At 33.2% G+C, this 26838-nt stretch overlaps 1 protein-coding gene and 1 pseudogene across 1 annotated transcript; both read right to left on the bottom strand.

The window, feature by feature from the left end:
* Positions 1–4302: 4302 nt before the first annotated feature.
* On the bottom strand, positions 4303–8474 carry LOC102607836 (probable beta-1,3-galactosyltransferase 12; annotated as a pseudogene).
* Positions 8475–11853: 3379 nt separating this feature from the next.
* Positions 11854–13106, bottom strand: LOC102630138 (lectin). The gene is made up of 2 exons (XM_006495169.4): positions 12664–13106; positions 11854–12478 (listed from the first exon to the last, which is right to left on the bottom strand). Exons 1-2 carry the CDS (start codon positions 13061–13063, stop codon positions 12072–12074), a joined length of 807 nt encoding a protein of 268 aa, XP_006495232.2. The 5' UTR covers positions 13064–13106; the 3' UTR covers positions 11854–12071.
* Positions 13107–26838: the final 13732 nt, after the last annotated feature.

Here is a 26838-nt window from a genome sequence, read left to right on the forward strand (position 1 = left end):
CTGTTTAGATCAATCAACTACAAAGGGGTATTTTTTTTTTCTTTTTCTTTTTTGAAAAAAATTCATCTTGTTTCTTTGTTGGGTGAATAATGGACTTTAAAAAGAAGACCAAACCCTACTGAAGTTGAGAATACAACTTTGTGAGGAGGAGTGGGTCAAAAATTGGATATAATTATTAAACCAACAATATAGCTGGCATGTCATCGGTTTTTTTCTTGTTTTATCAAGTAAATTGATCTGACACCTTGCAATAATAGTGCTTAGCTTACCTTAATTTAGAAATTTAGACTCGCATTTTCAGGTCCGGTCATTTAATTACTCGCTAGCTAGACGACGCTCATGTCTTCGTTGGAACTCACTACTGTACTGCATGCTTTTCCATTTTCAGCATTAAGGTTTTGTTTGATTTCAAAGAATCAGAACCAGATTAAGATTTAGAGCCCTTGAAACCGGAGCCAAAATCTGTACTCTGTTATACTATCCACCAGTTCTCCCACTGCCACCTTTCTCTTATTGATTAATGTCAATTTCCTGTATTTCTTTTTTTTTTTTACGAAATGTTTGGGTGTTTCATCATTTTCTCATCTTTAATATAATTGTGTTTCACTTTGAAACTGAAGGCAATTTTACCAACAACAATTCATGGCATCATGAACTTCACATGCATGAACTGTCCGTAAATTCCAGGGCCAGTGCTTACTGCTTATTGCTTAAGGCTTATTTAGCGCAAAACAAAAATAAGATTAACTACATATGTGTTTGTATTTTCATCAGAGAAGAGGGTGCAGAGTAACTACGATGACAGAGAAACAAAAAGAAACATTTAAAAAAAAAAACACTTAAAGCTAAAAACATAGAGCCAAACAAACAGCTCCTAAGAACCTACTCTCTCATACACATGCAACTCCACCATTATTTGTACGGATTAGTTACTTGTTGTCTTAGAAGATCGTGATCGTCAAATTCATTTGCATTCTTCAAGCTCGAGTGGTGGACCCCATCTAAGAACTCTTGCCAGCCACTCATCACCAACATCCAATAAATCACATCCGTCCATTTCCTCCCCAACAGCATTATGATTATTATTACTATTACCATCCCCTCTCCCAACCATCCAAACCCCATTCTCCGCGCTCGCGATATTTCCGGTAGGCCCCACGTATTCAATTCCCGCCATCACGGTGGACCCCGAGACCGAAATAGACGCCCCACAGCTCTCACTCTTTACATCAAACGGCAGAGACGGTGGCGGTGACGGAACATTTGACGGCGGAGAGGTGGGGTTAACGTTGGTGCATGACGGGGAGGTCGATATCTCTTTGTATAACTCTCGCATTACCTCCTCTATCTTCTCTTCTTTGATGAGCAGCTCAGGAGAGAGCTCGGCTTCATCGTCGACTTCGGTCAGCAACATGGTCAAAGTTCCGACAAGGTCGCCGGAGATGCCGCTCTCATCGGGGGACTTTGAGTCTTCTTTTTTCATGTCGAGAGCAGAGCAAGAGAGACGCGTACTGAGAGTCTGAGAGTGTGAGCGTTGATATGATACGATGGAGAGGAAAAGTGTGATTTGAGTAACGTATATAGAGGGAGTAAGAGCGCTGAAAGCTGACACGCTGGCACAATGTTCTGCCACGTAGGATGGCTGGTGCATGACGATGACGTGGCTAATTTATTTTTGTTTTGTCTTTAATTGTGTAAGTAACTGTCACGCATCAGATGACGGTGTAGTAGCAGCACGGCAATCCAGCATTGACTTTTTGTCTGCATTGGCCATTGAGTTTGTGGTAAATGGGAATTTAACTTGTGCCGCTGATGTGTTCAACAGCTTCTGTTAGAAATTGGATCGAGTTCCTAATGCGGGGTAGCGTAGGGTTAAAAAAACACGTGTATGTACAGCTTGACCGTAGTTTAATATTTCTTGGATAGAAAGACAAGACGCCTCGTGAAACACATCTTTAAGTACTACTGAACCGGCGGAGATTTGTCTTGTAATCTTTAAGTTTTGTACTTTGAAGCCGCTCCACGTGTAAAAAAATTCTATTTCAAATAATAAAGTAATTACTTAATTGGTGAAATCGATAGAATAATACATCAAGCAACAACTTTAGGTTCTTTTTTTTTTTTTTTTTTTGGTTCCTTGTTGAAACACAAACACAAGCTACAACGGCAGCATGTCAGTTTACCGATCCAGTTATCACTTCACAAAAACACCATTACAATACATAATCGGTGAAGCGTTTACCCGCCAATGAAAAATAAGAGGAATTAAGTGAACAAGAGATATCTATATAGGAACATGTGCACGATAACTTAGCTTAGAGCTGTCTGAGATATGCCTCTCCAGCTCTTGCCAGTTTCTCTCTATCAGCATATTTAGTTCTTCCAAACACTACAGAAATGGATCCTCTGCGAAGATATGAGGTACCAATTAGCAAATCCGATGCGAAATTTGATGTTGCACCGAACCACAAAAGTATTTTTAAGAAAAATATTGATCATTAGATGCAGTTAATTTCCGAAGTACCGTCTATGGAAGAAGGTAACATGATACATATGCATATTTTCTAGTGTATTAATTACGATTTTTGTTACTTATTAAAACTGCTTTTACAAATTTCTAGTCATTTGTTTTTAACATCTCGTGTTCCAAAATTTATCATCGCTAGTTTTTTAATTTGGCTTTGTCTCTTGACTCGCTTTCTCCGTATTTTTCAACATTTTTTTTCAGCATTGTCGTTTTTATTGTTCCAATCATGCTATTGTTATTTTCTACATTTTTCACCACTTTAATGTTCTTATTACTTTTTGACATTTTTTTTTTCTAAACCTTTCTTTTAATTTTTGGAAAATACTAGTTATCCCGAGTCAAGCTCTAGGTCAAACCCCGAAAGTAATAAACGGCGTCATTTCAATCCCTTTTTTTTTTCTTTTATTCTTCATAAAACGACGTCGTTTTAGCTTTTTTAAGGCAAAATCAACAATAGTCCCAAATTGCTCTCTTTCTCTTCCTCTCACAACAGCCCCAAATTGCTTTCTATTTCTCTTCGTCTCACAGCCCATTTCTCCTTCTATTTCTCTGTTTCTCTTCCCATTCGTTTCATCGGCACCATCATGCATACCCAACCATCGGCACCCACCACCAAAATAAAACAACAAATTCTTTGCAAACGACTTTCTCATAAACTTGACAAGTACAAACCGTTTTAATAAGGAATATTGGCCTACATGCACAATATAGGGCATCTAGAGATGTAATTAATACTTAGTCCAACAAATTACACAATAGCCAAAATTAACAATGGCACGTGAGCATATAATTCACCAACAAATTGCACGACAATCTTCTATTCACTGCTAAAAGCTAACTAGTTTCCCTAATATATATAAGAAAAACTAATTTTGCCAAATTCAAGTAAAATTCAAGTTTCGAAAATAAGCTGCTGCCAAAGAAGATAGGACCTTAGCTATTGGGAAAGCAACGTAGAATCAAAACTCAACTTTCAAGGGTAGATGTTGAAACTCAATCTTCTGTTAGAAAATTTTCGCAGCTACCATAAATGCCGAAACTCATCCTTCAACGACAATGCCGACACTCATCCTTGTTCAAACTTCCCTTTTTGTCTTTTGGTGGTGCTGATGGTTGGGCATATGTGATGGAACCCTCTGTGATGGTGGCTGCCAGGCTAATGACTGTCAGTGTGGTGGGTGCCAATGGTTGGGTATGCGTGATGGTGGCCGTGAAACGAAGCGGAAGAGAAAGACGAAGAGAAAGAGAAAGCAATTTAGTACTGTAACAATTTAGGACTATAACAATTTAAGACTGTAACCAAGATAAAATAACATCGTTTTAGCTTGAATGAAAGGACAAAAAAAAGATTGAAACGGCGTCATTTATTGCTTTCGGGATTTAACCTAGGGGCGCCCTTAACGTTCTAACACTGATTTAATATTTCTCATTTTTTTTTGTTATACTTTTTTCATTTTCAATATTTCTCATCATTTGTGCATTCTTGTCACTTTTTTATTACTTTTTCAATATTTCTCTTGACTTTACAATCATCCTCGTTCGAAGATCAATTCTTTTTTAATCATATTTTCAAGACATTCTCATTACTTTTGCACCATTAATTTTGTATTATTTTCTCTAACATATCATATACTTTTTCAACCCTTTATCATCACATTCTATTTTCTCATCACTTTTTTCACATTCTTCAGATTTTTTATCAGCATTTACCATCACTTGTTCAACACTTTTTACGACATTCTATTTCCTCGTCACTTTCTTTACTTATGGATGACTCTCCTAACCTTTTCAATATTTTCATTTCAAGGGACATCCAAAAGCCCCTCTAGAACAAATAATGTACATCACAACACCTGGAACCAGTCCTATCAAAATTTACAGTGAAAGAACCAGCATTATACATCAGACTACTACAAATGAGCAATAACCCCTATAAACCTCTCCAAATGCATTTTCCGTACACTTAAATTGGCCAGCACCAGCAGCACCTTCTGCAAATGCGTTGATAGGTTCTGTACCATAAAAATGTTTTAAGATAGCAATAAGTGCAGCAATTAGGTATTGGAATGGAATGCTTTTAGTGGAAGACATTGCTTCTACTACAATAAGCATCAAGTAAGGCAGAAAAATCAAAAGGGACCATTCTGGATGTAGCCTTAAGAAATTCATCTCATCTGGCCTAGCAAGTGGCACGCAAGGTTTCAGTTAAAAATTATCTATCATCTGGTGGCAATGTAGGACTCTTGGAACACATACTGATATTGTGAAGCTCCTTCATTCTGATTGCTGGATTGCATAAACCTGAATATAATGATACTTCAGTCATCAGGGAGGATTCAAAAGTTAATTTTACAGAATAATTAAATTCCTGTACACTCTCTTCTTAAATTCTTAATTAAAGAATTTTAAATCCAATTCAGTCATCATAGAGGATTCAGAAGGATCAAAGAAGGTTCTAGGCTTGTGGGCTTTGTCGGTGCATGTGTGGAGGCTGTGCCACCAGAAATTGGGCTTGAGAAGTTTTGATTAAAGCAAGAAAGTAACTCTTTTACTATTCTCCGTAGCATTGTTTACTCATGAAGAACTTTCAATGGAAGCAAAGTTAATCAGCAGAAGCACTATGAGCATCAATGAATTGTTTTGGAGATGAGAGGGAGAAAAAATCAAGTGGCAGAGGACTTGCAATTAAGATGAATATGCAAGATTTCAGGGATCGTCACTGTAGCATAATGCATTGTCCAGTGTGCTTCAAACTCCCTCTAAACCATCAGCTAAATAAGTAATGTAATAGAAAATGTGAAAATATGCATAATCACCAGGCATCAAATTTGTTTTTAGGCCCCATGAGTCTCAAGCTCCTCTAATCCATCAACTTAAAAAGAAAGATAAAAATAATAAAGAAGGAACAACTTACTGAAAAAGCTATCCTGGCTATACGTGATAAAAATGCCAGACAAAAGTTTTTAAAAAGTAAACGAAATCTCTTATTGCTGAAGATGTGTTTCATTGTATTCCAGCCCACAACAAATGTTTGGGAATCTTGCAGTGAACTGGTCATCAGCATCTGAAGATTCGATGTCCAGTTGTGGACCCAGCAATTGACCACTTCAAAGTTTAGACAACATATGCAACATATTGATGGGTCCACATGTCCCCAACATTCTAAGGCACTTGGATTATTGGATGCTAGATTTCAAGAGCCAGGGTTGTGGCTCCATACAGCGGGGTTAAGATTTTGGTGGAATTGAATAACAATCAATCATGGAGAAGCGCTACCCCAGGATGCAAGCAACCTTTCTAGCATCTAGAGGATCCCTCGCTAAATGGGCTCCTTCCTCATAATCATCATCCTTATTATAATAACAATCAAATTAGGAGAAAAATTCTAAATAGGATCTGTGCTTGCAAGTTGGAATGGGCAGAGGGTCTTGTCCAGAGTGTTATAGGTAGTGTGGTTGTCGACCTTGATATCCTTGGGACAGCCATCCCACCTCGTCATATTCCTAAGGTACGTGTAAAATTTATAACATTATCATGACTTGTTATGGGCTAAAAAAACCTGTATTCGATGGGTTTAGATTTCCTTTTTCCTCTTGCTAATATCTGTAATTAACTCTGCTCGAAAATTTGAAAATTGTGCATTTCCCCTCAAGCTCAACCTTACTTCACACCATCTCATCAACTCAATGTAATACAAAATCATCACAAACCTACAGAACCCTAACAATTGGTGGTCCATCAATCTCACGACTTTTAAGAGAGACCTTCATATTTCATGTGTAAAGAATACATGATCATCAGAACTTAAACAGAAAGCATGATTTTCAAATCTTAATTTTATATGTACCGAAATCACATATCAAGATAGTTCTTTGAGAAAGCAAGAAATCTAATTACAGCAGGGCATGTGATAATAAGAAACATAATTACAGCAGGGCAAGTGATAAAAATTGTGTTACCTGAGCACTTTGGAATATCCCACACTGCTATAGATGTGGAAGTACATCTAGGATCACATATTGCTCTGTTATCTTCGTGGTGGACGTTCATAGCAAGCATCCATGACCCGATAGTTACATCCTCATTACTGAACATTCTCAAACTGAAAAGCAGAACATATCTATTAACAAAAGCATAAAAGGAAGAAAGATTACAAAATAAAACTGAAAGAGAACAGAGAAGGCATTATTACATAAACAGTAGAGCAAGTCAAATTAACATTTTGAAGGAGAAAAAATCTCAAAATGTATGCAATGAGAACTTTTTATCCCAACATCATAACAGGGAAAATATATAAAATAAATTTCATCTGGACACATGAAATTTTAGCTTTTCGTTGGTTCTAATGGATATTTTCAGTCATTTGTCAGTACAATCTTAAACTAATAGGTAAAAGAAGATAAGCAAATGTGAATGTATGAAGACCAATGAAAACTTTATCCAAAAGCACACCTGTTATTTCTTGCAGCAGCTAATGAAGCCACCACATATGCAGACAGAACATATATAGGACCATAAGCATGCAAGAAGTATTCATTTCCAATAAGGTGCCCTGATTTTTCATACCTGAAATTTTCAAAATTATAAATAAACTAATAAAATAATTAAAAAAATGAAGAAAAAAAATATAAGATATCTGAAAGATAACAGTTTTAATAAGCAAAACCCATATACCACTTCATTTTAGGGTCAGTGATCACATGTCCTTTCTTCATACAACCAATGCAAGTCAGCGGATTGCTACGTTCCTTGGCAAGAAGAGTTGCAAGGCGATCTGAAGAAGCTGAAAGAAAATAAATTTATAATGTCACAACACATTTATAAGAGTCACAGAATGCATGATGCATATCTTCATTATTTCAGATACCAAGGCGCAAATAAATGTCATCATCAGCTTTGACGTAATAAGCTGCTTCAAAAAGCAGGAAAGCTGCTCTAAAATAAGCCAACCTAACAATAGCAAAAATGAAGAAACCAAATTACCAAAGAAGCCACCGTTTTTTTAGATCGAAATAACAAAGAGAACTTCACCTCTTACGTTTTATAAGGAAACTTTAAATATTCTTCCTGAACATCTATGAGTTTAAAATCTCGTACTTATCAATCTCTTTCTCAAGCTGTGCCATCTTCTTTGCATCTTTAGATTTCCCAATTACAAACCGAAATGCTATCCCGGTAGCTTGCTCTAATCTATAAAATATACGACAAATTAAACCAGCATATTCTCCCAGTTATTAAACCAACCCCCCCCCCCCCCCCCAAAAAAAATTCTTTGATAAAATAAATGAAGCATTTATACCTTAAGAGTCCATCCGGGTCAGAAGGGAACCACGTTCTTCGAAGAGCGGCCCGGCGATCAGCTGAAGCGAAGCCGGTTTGAATTCCAACAAACCCGAGAAGCTTGGGGCGATCAAGGAGAGCTCCATTATCGCGGAGTCGGATAGAGAGTAGAATGCACGGAAAGTGTCTTCGGATCTACCGCAACGGTAGACGGGTAGGGGACTGGGGCGGCGGACGGCGTTGACGGCAAAGGTTATGACAGCGAGGTCGAAGAAGATGGAGAGGAGTGAAAAGAGGAGAATGGGCAGTGATATTTTAGAATTAAGTTTATGGAGCTTTTGATCTTTGGCTGAGTAGGATGAGTTTGTGGTGGTGGAGGTGGGAAGAGCTGAGGAGTTGTGGCGGTGGGAGAAGAGTGGCATTTCGGCGAATTGTGAGTTGAGGCAGGGAAAATGTTGGGGAAACGTGATTGGTGAAAGGATTTGTCGTTGTTTCTTCTAGCTTTATACCACTGGTTTCAAAGTAGAGTTTCTTGGAAGCGACGCTCCTGAGTGAATACTGACACCGCGAGGCTGAAGCTCCCTTCCTTAATACCATTTTCAGTTCTCGTTGCATTTTTTTTAAAAGACAATTTTTTTTTTAAATTAAAAAATAGATATCATATTCACTATTCAGACAGCCTCAGATTGATTTTGACTTTTGAGTATCGGATGTTTGTCCCCTTTTTTAATTATTAAAGTAGTCTTTTTTTTAATTTAAATATATTAATATATATATATATATATATATATATATATATATATATATGAATAAGAGAAATTTATGGTGCAACTGTAGTACCGTACCACAGTTGTATTAGTCATTAGATGCCAGTGGATTCTACTAATCAAAGTGTATTCAATGATTGGATGTAGCTGCGGTACGGTACCACGGTTGCACTATAGCCTGATTCGTATGAATGACATATTTTTAAATTTTTTGAATATAAATATTAAGTTGTTTATTTTTAAAAAATAATTTTGTAGGGACATCAAAACGAATAAAATATATATATGTTCTTGATCTAGCTGGATATAAAACCGTCTTATAAAGAGAAAGGACAAAAACTCTAGAAAATAAAAGTAAGAAAGTATTTTGCCAAAGAGAGATGACCTGCCTCCAGTGGAGAGAAAGAAGCAAATGGGTACAACGTTTTCGGAAGAGAGAGCGGCGTAGTAGCTTCAAGAGAGGTCTCCCTCCGTTATTATCCATAGGGGTCGGCAGTAACCGATTTGGTTCAGTTTTTCCCTTGAATGCAGTCGAACTAAAACTGATTGGTTCATGAATAAATAAACCAAATTGAGTTCGATTCTATAATTCAGTTTCGTTTAATATTATTTAGTTTAAGAATTTTGATAATTTTTCTTTTTTTATTAGTTAAAATTTTGGACTTTTCACCTAAATTTAATTTTTTTTTCTTAATTCTATTCAATTGTGATCACTACAAATTCATGATTTATACAAAAATATTAATGTCAAATAATTTTATAATAAATAAATATTATATTTATAAACAAATATTTTTAAAAAAATTTTAAACAGCAAAGCAATCGGTTCTTTGATTTGATTCGGTTTTGAACCAAATCAAATGAGAACCAATTGATTCTCCGATTAAGTTCGATTTTAAATTGAATCAAATGAGAACCAATCGGTTCTTGAGTTCCTGAACTATTTAATTTATTTATTTTTCTTAGAAATGAATTGAACAAAATTGAGTAATTTCAGTTTAGTTTGATTCGAAAAAAATCGAACTGAATGCCTGCCCCCAATTACCCTTATCCACAACATAAGCTTCATCTGAAAAACTTGAATATAAGAGACATACACCTATTTAAAAATAAATAAATAAAAGAAAACTAGATTTAATACACATAAAAGTCATTATAAAAAAAATAATGTTAAAATTGAAACTGCCTCGAGGCATTCTCCGATATAGGGTATCATAAATGTTATTTTTTTGGCTTATATCCAATCTAAACCCCAGATTAGGAAATATGCGAGTATTGTTACTTGCATCTCAGCAATTGCATGTGCATTAATTTGTCGTTTTTAAACATTTATGATGTGTTTACTTCTTGGAATAAAGATTGTGAATCAAAACTATGTTTACTTGACAAAATTGAATTTGAGAATATGAATAAATTGTGTGGGCTCCACACACTTTGGGAATAAAGAAATTTCATTCCCATGGAGGGGTTGGGAATGAAAATGTGAGATTGGGAATGAAACATAAATTTACTTTTCTATCCTTCTAATTTTTTTATATTTCTTAAATTACCTTTGTTCAAATCACAAATAATTTTATTATTTTAAATGTCATTAATAATAATAATAATAATAATTATTATTAAATTTTATTAACTTTATTATTTTAGTTTTTATTAATTATTTTTATTTTTATTAATATTATCATTATTAACAATAAAAATAATGATAAAAATAATAATTAATAAAAATAATTAATTTATCATTATTAACAATATTATCATTATTATTGTTGTTGTTATTATTATTATTATTATTATTATTATTATTATTATATTAATAGTAATTAATAATAACTAAAATAATAAAGTTAATAAAATACAATACTAATAATGTTAATAATGATAATATTAATAAAAATAATATTAACATCAATTAATAATAACTAAAATAATAAAGTTAATAAAATATAATAATAATAAATATTAATAATGATAATATTAATAAAAATAAAAATAACAATAATTAATAATAACTAAAATAATAAAGTTAATAAAATTTAATAATTAATTATTGTTAATATTATTTTTAACAATAATAACAACAACAACAACAACAACAACAACAACAACAACAACAACAACAACAATAATGATAATATTGTTAATAATGATAAATTAATTATTTTTATTAATTATTAATACTATGAGTATTTTGGTAAATTGATTCTCATTCTCATTCTTCATTCCCATTTATTTTGTCAAGTAAACATTGAAATTTCATTTCCATTCCAGCACATTCTTATTCCCAACCCATTCTCATTCTACCACATTCTCATTCTCATGAAGTAAACGCACCATTAATGTATTTGTTTGGGTAGTTTAACTTGTGTCACTCGAGATCTCATAAAGTGCAAAAATATGAGGTACCGTACCATTTAGTAATTTCGATGCGGAATTTGATGTTGCCCCGAACCACAAAAGTAATTTTAAGAAAATAGTGATTATTAGATGCAGTTAATTTCCGAGGGACCGTCCATGGAAGAAGGTAACATGATACATATGCATATTTCCTAATGTATTACTTACGATATTTATTACTTATTAAAACTGCTTTTAATAATTTCTAGTCATTTGTTTTTAACATCTCGTGTTCCAAAATTTATCGCCAGTTTTTTTTTAATTTGTCTTTGTCTCTTGACTCTCTTTCTCCGTATTTTTCAACATTTTCTTTTCAGCGTTGTCGTTTTTATTGTTCCAATCATGCTATTCTTATTTTCAATATTTTTCACCGATTTAATGTTCTTATTACCTTTTGACATTTTTTTCTAAACCTTTATTTTAATTTTTCGGCGCACTTTAATAACATAAAAGTAAGTAATCAATAATCGTAAATTAGGAATTCATCTTCCAAATGTATATGCATGTTATATTGGGTATTAGCCAAATATATCTGCATTTAGAAAAATTCTTTGATATGGATTCTTTTCACATATTTCATATTTATTATCGATAGAACTATGGACTACGCAATAAATGTATGAATTCAGATTTCTAATAGAGTTTATATTGTCATATACATCTAGAGGCAAGTGTACGACGTTCTAAAAATCTGAGTTCCATCGCACAAAAATTCGTACAGACGTTCGCAGGAGAAAAGGACTCCACATGTAATTAATATCTATAGCGATGCATGCATTGTTTCCTATGGTTAAATTTTATGCTATGATATCCACCGTGAGAAGAGAATTTTGTTCCGATAAACTTAAAGAAGAGAACGAGGAAAAGGGAAAGAAAACATCAGAAGCTCAAAGCTGCAACGTAATCAATAGAAGCTGAATATGAGCATTTCTACATAAGCACATACAGTACATCTCAGACAGCAAGCAAACAGTATTAATCCTAGTCGCTGCTATCATTTTATTCAATATTTTAATGCAAGAGCCATGTCACTTTATTGGTGATATTAATTATTATTGATTATAATTTATGTGACATGGTTTTTCAAGGACGGTTTAGAATTATATTGGCATCACCAGGTTTTTCTCCTTGAGAGAAGGCGGCACTGGGAACGAGTTGAAGGTCCAATTTATAACCTCATGGCTTTCTAAAAAGTCCCCCGTAGCTGCTGTGAATCCAACATAGACGGGCGTTGGAATTATATCTGACAGGTTAATGGGTTTTTCAACCACCTTCACAAGTGTTTCCCCCGAATATGCCGCATAAACAGAGAGTTGTCCAAAGTCTGGATTGTAATAAATTCGAACCTGGATTGCTCGTCCACTTTTGAGATCAACGTCAAGCAGACTATTAACTGGATTTGATTCGATTCCGTTTATGTCGATGCCAATATGGTTATCATCTGGATCATTCAGGTTCTTGTTCAGGCATGTGTCCAGCTCCACGGCTAATGGAGGAAATTTATCGCCTGCATAATTTACATGCATGATCATGAATATATATGTATAAGTGTTATATATAGAACATATGATATATCATCATATTGTTTATCATTTGACTGCCATTATAAATAAAATGCGCCCATGCATGCATTTGTCAGTACTTTCAATGGTATCTGCATAAATTCTTAATTCTTCACATTGATAATCATACCTGGTGAAGACTGCAGTCCAAGATATTCGCCGACGCCCTTTGCTGATGGACCGTTTTTATCGCTTGCAAAAATGAACGTCATGCCATCTCCGGCACGATCAGTGTAATTCTGATGGCGTGAGATCTTAATGGTGATGGTGGTATCAATAAAAGATCGCTGTAAACTCAGAGGCTTGCCGTATAAAACCCGTCCAACCTTTCTGATCGGCAGGTTTGGTGGAGGGCCTGGTGTGATGCTTAAGGCGCCGGAACTTTCAATCGCTCCGTAGCAAATGAGGGTCTTATTGTCACAACTGTCTTTGGCGAATGAGGGAAATGAGAAGCTAATAGGTGTGTCTTCGGAAAGGATTGATGAAGAAGCTCCGCGAAGAAAAACGGAGAGGAGTAGTAGGAAAATCATTTTTTGTTCTGCGAGGGCTACTTATTGAATGGCATCGCTCAGCTTCACATGCACTTATTATATAGGGGACTTAGACATTTTTTTATTTATTTATTTTAATTATTTTTTTCTTGTGTGTCGGTGACATTTTTTTTTAAAGGTCACTCTCCTTTGAAAACCTTGTGTAGCACATGAATATAATTGTGAGTAAAATATATATACAAAAAAAGGTGATGTCGTTTGCATGAAAATTTGTATCATTAAAGACAAATAAAATTCATTCACTTTATAAATTTTTTACTTTTTATACAAAAATCTTCATTTTATTTGTCATGTACAATTTTTTATGCAAATAACATTACTTTTTTTTTTTATCTTAATACCTTTGTTCAATTAAGAAATACAATCTAACGTGCCCACCCCCAACAAATGTATAGTCATAATGAGACTAGTGTATGAAATGTAAGTAAATATAGATCAATAATCTCTTGATAAATTATTTTTGTATAAATTGATGTGGCACAATTTAATTGGTTAGATTAAATATGCTTGGCCTATATGATTTAACTTTATTATTGAGAGTAATCTAAACGAATAAAACTAAAGTTTTGAGCCCCTTTTATAACAAGCCCAAATATCGTGAATTTATTAAAATAATTAAATTTAAAATATAATATGATAATTAAATTCTCCTAATCAAATAAGAAATCTAAAATAAACTATATCCAAATTCGATATCTTAAAAAAAAACATAAAAATCTTTAAAAAATTAAAAAATTAAAAAAATCTTAAAATTTAAAAACGATAAAAAAACAAAAATTTTGGGCTCAAGTATAGTCCAAAATAATATAAGCAATTCTAATTTTAATTAATCTCATCATAAATTTCAATACAAAAAATATTACGTCCCAAACGGACGTCCGTGGCCTAAATTATGCTCACCGGAAGCTAAGCAGCCGTCCTACGTTACTAAGCCATTAGATAATATCCTATGTAAATTTAGTAAAGGCAAAAATGGGGGATACGTAATCGCTGATGAAAGGTAGCCGTGCACCACATTCTCTTAATTTTATGGGGAAAAAAAAAAAAAGAATAGGAGGGGTAAAAACAAAAAAGGAGTGGTTGTGTCAGTATGTGGTCTACATCTGGGCCCAGTTAAAAATATTTTACTTTTATCAATTTTCTTATTTTATTTTCCCAAACTAACTCCTGATCTCTCCTCTCTCTTTGGTACCTCACCACAGCTACAGTCTGCAAATATGCAATCCTGTTTATTTATTTATTTATTTTTCAATTTGACGTATACGTAAAGATTTTTACATAAATTTCTGTTACATAAAGGTATAAAATTCATATTTCTTTCTCACCTTGTTCTTTCAATATTTTTTCCAATAAGAACGATTTTTTTTTTTTTTGTAAATGAATACTGTTTTGAGTGATGTAGTTCCATTTATATTATAATAATAATTAACAAATTTTTTTATTAATAATTTCACTTGTGTCAAATTTACAATGATAATATGAATATTAAACAAATAATCACTAAATGCATCACACAATGGAAATAAAAAAAGCATAAAAAAATTTCACCAAATACATTTTCATTATTTTCATATTGTCAGATAAACTACCAATTGTATTTTTTTTACTTTTTTTTATTTTATATATTGTTTTGGAAACAATTTAGCAAATACCCTTTCACTTCTAAAAATATCACATTAAAAATATCGTTTTTCTTCTCTAAAACAATTATAGAAAATACTAACTAAAAAAACAAAAGACCAAACACATTGTAGACGATACCATGTTTATATGAGGGGACCTTGTCCAAGGTTGTGTGTTTATACGAGGGGACCTTGTCAAGGGTTGTGTGTGAGATGCTGAGAGATGATATATGAGGGGACCTTGGCCAAAGCAATCAAATCATTACAAAATGACAATGTCTTGACGAGACACTAATATACATGATAATCTCGTGAGTTTTATTTAGTCCATTCATATCCTATCATGAAAGTAGGAGTGACTCTATCTCTCACATCGTACCATGTTTCTTCACCTTAGAAATTGTTAGTTATCTCATTTGGAATGGTGCCAAAGCAAGGAACATTGTGATTATCTTTAGGGATGGCAATGGGAAGGGGAGGGGAGGGGAACAATCTCCTCATATATATCCCCGATATTTTATGTATGTCTTCATCCCCTCCCCATCCCCATTAAAATTATTTAAGAGAATCATCATCCTCTCTCCGAATAATAACAGGGGATCCCCGAGGGTCACCGATCTCCGAATAACTAATACATTTTTTTTGTTTTCGATTTTGAGTTAATCATATTAAAATAAACCACCTCATCCCCATCCCCTCCCCGAATAAGAAATTGGGTAAAAAAATTTCTCCGTCCCTTCCCCGAATAAGAAATTAGGTATGAAATTATCCACATACCCTCCCCGAATGGGGAAAATCCCCGAGGGTACCCGTCCTCGTGGGGATTTTTGCCATTCCTAATTATCTTATGGGTGTAACTACGATGGAATTGTTCTAAAGTAGGACATCTCTTTATAACCACACAATCAAAATTATAATGAGTTTTTTATTATTTATTACTTTACGTGTATGATGAGATTCCTACTCCACCATAAATCTATTCCAACATAGCCATATCCTTATTTTAAATATTTTATTTTTTGAGGCTACTAGATTTCAGTTTCATATATTCATAGGATAATTTAATTTTGTGGACCGTATGAACTATAATTTATAAAGTGAAGATCAGCAACCTCGTGAGCGAATTGTCTCTTTATTACATATCAATTCAATTGGGGACCAACTACTTTATCACAGTAATAAGTAACCCCTTATTTGGTCTTTTACAAAAGCTACTCTTGTAATCCAGTGGGTATAATAGAATACGTCAAATAAAACAGGTCAAGTGTTCCCGTGTCAATACTTTTCCTTCTTTCTCGATCAACATCTTCTCTTAGGCATTTTCTCTCATATTCCTTCTATATTTTTAAAAATCTATTAACATATATTACTAGTAAAATTAAATGGCTAAAATTTTAATTTAATTAATTTTTATTTACAGCTAAAACTCTCTCTTTCTACTTTGATACGAATCTGCAAATTGTTAAAAAAGGGAGGGGGGGGGGGCGCTGAACGTAATCAACGAAAAAAGCGATCGGCATAGACACTACGACAACAATATTGGAGTGGATGATGACAATGTTGCTGTTGTATCCAGAGAAGATGAAGAAGGCTCAAGCCTAATTAGTGGATGTTGTGAGTATGAACAACACCGTTGAAGAGAGCCTCAATTAAATTATTCAGATGCTAGGTTGAAAGAAACATTTCGCCTTCGCCCACCTTCAACGCTACTGCCACCAGTACTCCCAAGTCAAAACTACTGCAACTGGTGGCTATACTAAACCAAAAGGGTGCAAGTGTCATTTTGAATATTGAGGCTACCCAGACAGATCATTTTATTACAAGGAATTCTTGTAACCGCTTGCAGATAGATTGCGAATAAACATACGTGAGTTTAAATGTTTATTTAGATAAAATTAGTTAGATTAAAATCTTAACCATTTAGTTTTATAAATGACACATGTTAATGGATCTTTAAAAATGTTAGAGAACTAAGAAAAAAATATCTAGAAAAGATTCAGATTATAAAATAATTTCACAGCTTTGCCACTGTGTACACTGTACACCAAAGTTTTGTTAAAATAACAAATGCATCCCACCCGGTTAGGAAAGGACTTATGCAGCCTTATGTTATATTTTGCCGTTTAATAGATTAAATTGAAGGATAAATTTGTATTTTCAGGATTATGCATTCAAAAAATTTAAAAAAAAAACTTAATAATAAAAAACGAAAGCGGAGCCCTCTTGCACCTCATCATCTAGAGATAGCAAAAAAAATCAGGCCTAGCCTAGCCCATGCAAGACCTATCTAGATCAGCGGTATTTAGGTTCGGCCGACAATAAATGGGTCTAATTATGGACTGAAACAGTAAATGAGTTTGAATATGAGCTAGTGGAAAAAGTCCGTACTTTATATTTTAAACTAAGAAATAGAACCGCACTTTGTGCGGCTTTAAAAAAAATTTAATATTATCTTTTTTTATTACTTTTCACTTAATGAAACTGATAAAAAATATGATTTTTAAAAAAGATGACGCAGCCTTATAAAACTAATGTTATTTATGAAAGTTAATTATTTTTTTGTTAACATTAAAAATATATATTAATGTGTATAATTAAGTGTACACAACCTTTTCATTCATAAAAAGTATGTTCACACTAATCAACTTTCTATTTTTCTAGGTATTAACAGACTCCCACATCTTACAAAGCATAACCCTTATCATCTAACTATCTTTATCATTGTTTAACTCATGAAGAAAAGAGTACTCCATGAAGCACACAATAATAAAAATTTAAATAAGTCAAAAAATAAAAACACAAGAACATTTCTAAAGAGGATGTTGGTTAAATAATAAAAAAAACTCAAACATAACAAATCTTAAATGCTTAATATTTATAGAGTTTGAAGAAGCCAAAAGACACTAAATAAAAGGTTGCATAATTAAATATGGGATTATGACATTAAAATTAGGTTCTACTGGCATTGGTGAGGGAAGATGAAGGAACATTCATTCCTATATTAATTAGTTGATATATTTTAAACCACTAAAGTTTAGTTGTTGGCTTAATAAAATAAATGAATGTTTCAAAACTTATAATTAATTTATTATTAATGGTTACATATTATTGAATTTAAATAGAAATAGGAAGAGACATGTAATCTTTTGTAATCTATTAATTATTTTCTATTTTTAATATTTTGTAATGTAATTATTTTTTAATCTTAACTAATATATTAGATAATAGAGAATATAAAAAGATGAGAAATAATAATGCCACAAATCTTAAATATTTAATGTTTATAGAGCTTGAAGAAGCCAAAAGGCACTAAACAAAAGATTGAATAATTAAATATGAGATTGTGACATTAAAATTATGCTCTAATGGCATTGTTGAGGGAAGATGAAGGAATATTCTTTCCTATATTAATTAATTGATATATTTAAGCCACTAAAGTTTAATTGTTGGCATAATAAAATAAATAAATGTTTCAAGATTTATAATTAATTATTATTAATGGTTACATATTATTGAATTTAAATAGAAAGAGGAAGAGACATGTAATCTTTTATAATCTAATAATTATTTTTTATTTTTAATATTTTGTAATGTAATTATTTTTTTAATATCAACCAATTTATTAGATAATAGAGAATACAAGAAGATGAGAAATAGTGATGCCACATCACCTCCTCTAGTCCCAACTTTATATATATATATATATAGATATAGATATAGATATAGATAAATAGATAGATATAAATTTTTAATATTTTGTAATGTAATTATTTTTTAATCTCAACCAATATATTAGATAATAGAGAATAAAAAAAGATGAGAAATAATGATGCCACAAATCTTAAATATTTAATGTTTATGGAGCTTGAAGAAGCCAAAAGGCACTAAACAAAAGATTGAATAATTAAATATGAGATTATGACATTAAAATTATGCTCTAATGACATTATTGAGGGAAGATGAATGATCTATTTTAATATTTTGTAATGTAATTATTTTTTAATTTTAACTAATTTATTGGATAATGGAGAATATGAAATAATGAGAAATGGTGATGCCACATCACCTCTTGTAGTCCCAACTTTATATATATATATAGATTTTGTGTATTTAATTATTAAATTTTGTGTATTTAAAATAATTAAATTAAAAATATAATATGATAATTAAATTCTCCTAATCAAATAAGAAATCTAAAATAAACTATATCCAAATTCGATATCTTAAAAAAAATAAAAATCTTTAAAAAAACATAAAAATCTTTAAAAAATAAAAAAAATTAAAAAATCTGAAAATTTAAAAACGATAAAAAAACAAAAGTTTTGGGCTCAAGTATAGTCCAAAATAATATAAGCGATTCTAATTTTAATTAATCTCATCGTAAATTTCAATACAAAAAATATTACGTCCCAAACGGACGTCTGTGGCCTAAATTATGCTCACCGGAAGCTAAGCAGCCGTCCTACGTTACTAAGCCATTAGATAATATGTTATGTTATAATTAATATAACATACACACTCAACAACAACCACATAAATTGTGTGGACCCATTATTTGTGTGGTTGTTGTTGAGTGTATATGTACATTAATTATAACATAGAGGCTCCCATTTAGTAAGGCAAAAATGGGGGATACGTAATCGCTGATGAAAGGTAGCCGTGCACCACATTCTCTTAATTTTATGGGGAAGAAAAAAAAAAGAATAGGAGGGGTAAAAACAAAAAAGGAGTGGTTGTGTCAGTATGTGGTCTACATCTGGGCCCAGTTAAAAATATTTTACTTTTATCAATTTTCTTATTTTATTTTCCCAAACTAACTCCTGATCTCTCCTCTCTCTTTGGTACCTCACCTCAGCTACAGTCTGCAAATATGCAATCCTGTTTATTTATTTATTTATTTTTCAATTTGACGTATACGTAAAGATTTTTACATAAATTTCTGTTACATAAAGGTATAAAATTCATATTTCTTTCTCACCTTGTTCTTTCAATATTTTTTCCAATAAGAACGATTTTTTTTTTTTGTAAATGAATACTGTTTTGAGTGATGCAGTTCCATTTATATTATAATAATAATTAACAAATTTTTTTATTAATAATTTCACTTGTGTCAAATTTACAATGATAATATGAATATTAAACAAATAATCACTAAATGCATCACACAATGGAAATAAAAAAAGCATAAAAAAATTTCACCAAACACATTTTCATTATTTTCATATTGTCAGATAAACTACCAATTGTATTTTTTTACTTTTTTTTATTTTATATATTGTTTTGGAAACAATTTAGCAAATACCCTTTCACTTCTAAAAATATCACATTAAAAATATCGTTTTTCTTCTCTAAAACAATTATAGAAAATACTAACTAAAAAACAAAAGACCAAACACATTGTAGACGATACCATGTTTATATGAGGGGACCTTGTCCAAGGTTGTGTGTTTATATGAGGGGACCTTGGACAAAGCAATCAAATCATTACAAAATGACAATGTCTTTACGAAGACACTAATATACATGATAATCTCGTGCGTTTTATTTAGTCCATTCATATCCTATCATGAAAGTAGGAGTGACTCTATCTCTCACATCGTACCATGTTTCTTCACCTTAGAAATTGTTAGTTATCTCATTTGGAATGGTGCCAAAGCAAGGGACATTGTGATTATCTTTAGGGATGGCAATGGGGAGGGGAGGGGAGGGGAACAATCTCCCCATACATATCCCCGATATTTTACGTATGTCCTCATCTCCTCCCTATCCCCATTAAAATTATTTAAAAGAATTATCATCCTCTCCCCGAATAATAACAGGGAATCCCCGAGGGTCACTGATCCCTGAATAACTAATACATTTTTTTTATTTTCGATTTTGAGTTAATCATATTAAAATAAACCACCTCATCCCCGTCCCCTCCCCGAATAAGAAATTGGGTAAAAAAATTTCCCCGTCCCTTCCCCGAATAAGAAATTGAGTATGAAATTATCCACATACTCTCCCCGAATGGGGAAAATCTCCGAGGGTACCCGTCCTCGTGGGGATTTTTGCCATCCCTAATTATCTTATGGGTGTAACTACGATGGAATTGTTCTAAAGTAGGACATCTCTTTATAACCACACAATCAAAATTATAATGAATTTTTTATTATTTATTACTTTACGTGTATGATGAGATTCCTACTCCACCATAAATCTATTCCAACATAGCCATATCCTTATTTTAAATATTTTATTTTTTGAGGCTACTAGATTTCAGTTTCATATATTCATAGGATAATTTAATTTTGTGGACCGTATGAACTATAATTTATAAAGTGAAGATCAGCAACCTCGTGAGCGAATTGTCTCTTTATTACATATCAATTCAATTGTATAATGGAGATTTAGGAACCAGCTACTTTATCACAGTAATAAGCAACCCCTTATTTGGTCTTGTACAAAAGCTACTCTTGTAATACAGTCGCTATAATAGAATATGTCAAATAAAACAGGTCAAGTGTTGTTGGTGTCAATAGTTTTCCTTCTTTCTGGATCAACATCTTCTCTTAGGCATTTTCTCTCCTATTCGTTCTATATTTATAAAAATCTATTAACATGTATTACTAGTAAAATTAAACACACGTGAGTTTAAATGTTTATTTAGATAAAAATTAGTTAGAATAAAATCTTTAACCATTTAATTTTATTAATGACACATGTCAATGGATCTTTAAAAATGTCAGAGAACTAAGAAAAAAATATCTAGAAAAGATCTAGATTGTTAAATAATTTCACAGCTTTGCCACTATGTACACTGTACACCAAAGTTTTGTTAAAATAACAAATGCATCCCACCCGTTTAGGAAAGGACTTTTCAGGATTATGCGTTCAAAAATTAAAAAAAAAAACTTAATAACAAAAAATGAAAGCGGAGCCCTCTTGCACCTCATCATCTAGAGATGGTAAAAAAAACCAGGCCTAGCCTAGCCCGTGCAAGACCTATCTAGATTCGAGGGATCTAGGTCCGGCCCGCAATGAATGAGTCTAATTATCGGCTGAAACAGTAGATGAACTTGGATATGAGTTAGTGGAAAAAGCCTCCACTTTATTTTTTAAATTTTATATATTTTATATTTTGTGTATTTGATTATTAGTCTATTATATATTGTATAATCAATAAATCATTTTTAATTTAAGCATTTTTTTATTTTTTCCTATTTTAAACACTATTACAAATTCATTTTAAAATTTTTTATCTAAGCCTAGACCCGGCCCAAGCTTACTCCGAATACATAGGCTTTTGGCCTAAGCCTGACTCGTCTAAGTATGGACAGACTTTTGGAAAGTTTTGGATCTGCTGTCATCGCTATCATCATCTTCCTTGAACTGGTCAGCATCATCATTCTCCAATTGATGTTTTTCCTTTTTCTTTTTCTTTCATAACTCCAATTCTCTATAATTATATTAACTATGAAAATTGGAACCCTACAGGGCCACACCAAACTTTTGAAGCAAACGGCAATTGAAATTATAATTAATGCAAAATCCCACATCCAATCCCCTTTATTTCCAACCTTCAAATTCAAAGTCTCTCAATCCTCCACTGCAATGAACATGGCGACATTCATGTCTAATCGAATATAAATCCATTTCATTGTCAAACTACCCCACAAACAAAGCCAAAACCAAACCGAGGTTCACAAGAGTCCGTATGTCTGTACCAAGAATAAACAATTCGATTGAGTTACTGTATATTTGCAAAAATTTCGATCACATTTGTTACCAAATCATCAACTTAAAGGAAAAGAATTTGAACCCAGATGAATTTTTTTTTCTCATCTTGTTTAACAAGCACCTAGCTAAGAACGATGTTTTGGGAATTTGAGGGAATATAAATTCAAACTAAAATTCGTGAAATTGGGTTTGAGGGAACTTTAAAGTGAAATGAGGGATTGACGTAGTCAAATTCAAAAACATAGTTTATGGTAAGTGGGAGCCAGAAACATAATTTTTTAGTTCAGCCTGAACAAAATAAATAATTTTTTAGCACGATAAATTGAGATTACTGGATCAAAAAAGAAAGGATTCAGATCCTTTTTTAGGGTCTTTCTCTTCTAATCCTCCTATACTTTCGAGGAACTGTTATTAATGAAATTAAACTGCTGAGATTTTATTTTAATTAATTTTTATTTATTGAGAAATTCAAACTCACGTGATTGTTGTTAAATTCTTTCCGAGATTTTTTTTTAAGTAATGATACAGCCACAAATTCTTGTACAAATTTATTTTGTACAAACTGATGTGGCATGATAAGATTGGTTGAATTAAATATCACTTGGCCCACATGATTTATTTTTATTAATTTATATTTTCATTCAACCAATGAATTAATTCCACGTCAGTTTGTACAAAATAAATTTGTACAAGAGTTTGTGGCTGTATCATTACTCTTTTTTTTCCCTCTCATCTCTTTCTATAATGACGCCCATCTCTAGAAAACTGTAAAAAAAAAAAAAAGCACACATTGGAGAAAAGAAATTGACAATAAGGTTTGCATCTTACCTTCAATTTGTTGATTTATTTATTTTTTCTTGATGTTTGGCTTCTTTATGGATCCAGATTTCTACAATTAATTAAAACAATTGTCTTCTTTATTTATCTTATGTATCGTTACAGACTTATTATTATGGCTTTAGAATGCTTGACTGATTTGGATGGAAAGTGTAAGTTTGAAATGGAATTTGAATATGAGCAATTAGCATATGATTTCTACAATAAGTATGCATTGAAAATGGGATTTAGTATTAGTAAAGAGACATTTTCTAATAATAAGAAAACAAGTAAAATGACCTCGAGGATATTTGTTTGTTCTAAGGAGGGATTTCGTAAGAAGGATAAGAGAAATTATTAATAGATTTTTAATTTATATATTAATTACTGTTTGTGACTGATTTTGGGTCAATGAATAAAAAACCACAAAACCAAACCAAGAACAATAAATTTATATTTTGTTGGTGAGTAGGGTGCCTCGCTTGTTCGTCGCGTGCGGGCTGTTTAGATTTTTTGTGGAGTGGAGAAGGATTGAGATGTCGGTGGATATGGAGGGGGTCTGACTTCAGATGCGGAGGGCTGGTGAAACTCGCTTTAAACCTACGAAACAACTAAAAAAGAGGTCAGAGGTGGAGCCAGGGGTGGCCGGCGACCACACTCCGACACTCAAGTCAGAGTTGGGTTATCTCAGGTTAGAGAGCTTGCAAGCTCTCGGTAATGGAGGTTTTGAGGTTGAAGAAACCTTAGTTTTTGGTGGTGTGTGTGTCAACTTACTTGATAAAAATTAAACCTGAGTATTTATATGGTGTACCCTGGTCGTTGTGCCACCTGGCGCTATTTTAGTGGCGTTCCCTGCTGTCATGTCAGGAATATTCTTATTTTCATGCGTATGACGGCTTAGGTGTTTCAAAAATGTGTAGAGGGCAAGTTTGTGGCGTATTCACGTGCTGGGCGTAATGGAGTGGTCTCGTGTACCTCTGCAATTTCGCTGTAATTTTACAGGCGTAGTAAGAAAAGCCGGTGGTCCCAACTGTCATAATATCAAACTTTTTGCTAATTCGCTGGCGTGATAGGCAACTGTCTCCTCTTTTGTAGCACGAGATTTCCTCACCGATTCTTTTTTTTTTTTTTACACGTATTCAACCGATCTTTTTGAGATTTGTGGCTCACATATCTCTTGACATTTGACAAACATTTTTCCTAACCTTCTTACCCTTACTCAATGTGTCCCAGGTACCAAGTTTTGTGGGGTAGGTCGGGTACCCCGGGTGCCGAACTAATGGTGTAGGTCGGGTACCGAGTTTATAGTGTAGGTCAAGTATCTCGGGTACCTAGTTTATTGTGCAGGTTGGGTATCTTGGGTACCGAGCTAATGATGTCGGTCGAGTACCACGAGTACCGAGTTTATAGTGTAGGCCAGGTATCTCGGACACTGAGTTTATAGTGTAGGTCGAGTACCTCGGGTATCGAGTTTATAGTGTAGGTCGGGTATCTTGGGTATCGAGTTTATAGTGTAGGTCGGGTATTTCGAGTACCGAGCTTATAGTGTAGGCCGGGTATCTTGAGTATCCTTAGTACCGAATTTTATGGGGTAGGTTGGGTACCCCAGAGGATAACTAATAATTACATAACCTTTGCATCGACACATGACGCTTCATTTTCAATACTCTATTTATCCCCAAACAATTACTATCACCTTTATTTAGAGCCTGTTTGGTATGGCTTATTTAATCGTATAACCACTTTTTAAAATTTTTTATGGTGTTTGGTTATTTTTTTAGTAGAGTTTTTTTAGCTTAAATAAGCTAATTTACCTCTACTAGGAAAAGCCCAAAATTTGAGCTTTTGAGAGTAGAGGTTATAAAGCTTTTCTAAATATATATAATATAAAAAATATCACATAGTTTAATGGTTCAAATGTACTTTTTTTATTGACAACCAAACACCCAATGGCTTTTTGTCAAAAAGCTCTATTTGTATAAGCTCTATTTAATAAGCTGTACCAAACGGAGCCTTAATAGATTTTATATTATCCAACATTATTAATTTATTGAAGTGATTCTATAATCCAAATCCAATGAGAAATTAGAGTCCACCCAAACCAGCATCATTAGTTACAATTTTATACACCACTTATCAGACCATTTTTTTTTAATAATTAACATTCATTCATCGAAAAAAAAAAATATTTACATAGATTGTCTAGATTCTTATATAACAACTGATGCTATAAAATTGGAGAGGCAGGAAAAGTATAAGAAGGTCATATTGCTGAAACTGAAGGGGTTTGAGATAAGTTCCATACCTTTATAGCATGCTTACAAAAAACCAAGGCATGCAAAGTGTCGCCATACTTGAAGCCGCAATAGAAACAAGTTGTATTCAACAAATTAAAGGCGTGTTTGATGTTGTTTTTCAATTCGCATTTTCTTGAAACAAAAAAGGAAGTAAAAAGCATTACGAAGGTCCAAACGCCTAATGATGCTTCTCCTTCAACTCCAATAGCAAACCAACCAATTCGGGCAACAGCAGTGTCAATAGAACTTGAATCCCAACTGTCGCCAGAGAAATGAAATTTCTTTCTCGCTCGTTTTCCTAACTCTTCAATTCAATCATTTCTCTCCAATTGGTGGCTAAAACAAGAACCAAAAACTAGAACGCAACGTATTTCTTCCACAATCATTTTCATAATGAAAAGTGTTTTCGATAGATTTTAGGGTAGGAAAAGCCAAACCAATCTAGAATAATGAATTTGTATTTTTGGGGGAGACGGGGTACCTCATTGGTTTGTTATGTGCGGTGTGGTGTATCTAAAATCCGGGGGAGGTGAGAAGGGGAGGGGGAGTGGTAACCATGGTGAAAGGTCAGAACCAAGAGAGATGTCCTTCAAAATGAACTTCACGCCTGCAAAACTGTGAAATAGAGGTTAGAGGCGAAGCCGGGGTACCCCGACGTTCACACTCCGACGCTCAAGTTAGCAAACTCAAGCTTTTATGGTAAAAAGGGCTGGCTAGCCCTCTGTAAATTAAGGTTTAAAGTTGAAGAGAACCTATTTTTTGGAGTGTGAGTGTTAATGGTGAATGAGAGCCTCTTTTAGAATAAAACCTATGCACATTTATATATGGAGTACCTCAACTGCCACGTGGCATACCCCTTTCGGCTAACGTCTTTTTTACCTTTTATGATTTTGGGGCCATTATTTGCATGTTCGCAGCGTATCGCATCCTTTGGAGATGTGACGCAGAAAAGTGGTCCAGGGTACTTCTGCAGTTGCTGTCGGGTAGGCGGCTGAGGACCACTGTCCTTAGGACAATGTCCTTCACTTTTGGCAGAGGTAGCAGGCGGCTGTCCCCCTCTTTTAGTACGATGTTCTTGATTCTTAATTCTGACAAAATCGAATAATATCTTTTAAGAGATAGAGACGTTTCTCATGGCGGATATTTTCAGAGGATTCTCTTGCATCCGATCTGCTGGGTACCTCGAGTTACGCGGGATACCTCAATTTATGTAGGGTACCTCTAATTGTACGGGGTACCTCTAGTTGTGTGGGGTACCTCTACTTGTGCGGAGTACCTTGAATCATGCCGGGTACCTCGG

The sequence above is a fragment of the Citrus sinensis genome, chromosome 1, assembly GCF_022201045.2.
Source record: "Citrus sinensis cultivar Valencia sweet orange chromosome 1, DVS_A1.0, whole genome shotgun sequence".
In the NCBI taxonomy this organism is placed as follows: domain Eukaryota; kingdom Viridiplantae; phylum Streptophyta; class Magnoliopsida; order Sapindales; family Rutaceae; genus Citrus; species Citrus sinensis.

Excerpts from the sequence above, each read along its gene's own strand:
- LOC102630138 (XM_006495169.4), bottom strand. The coding sequence starts at position 13,063 with ATGATTTTCCTACTACTCCTCTCCGTTTTTCTTCGCGGAGCTTCTTCA. Across the intron at positions 12,479-12,663 it reads TGGACTGCAGTCTTCACCAG|GCGATAAATTTCCTCCATTA; the intron begins GTATGATTATCA and ends TAAATTATGCAG.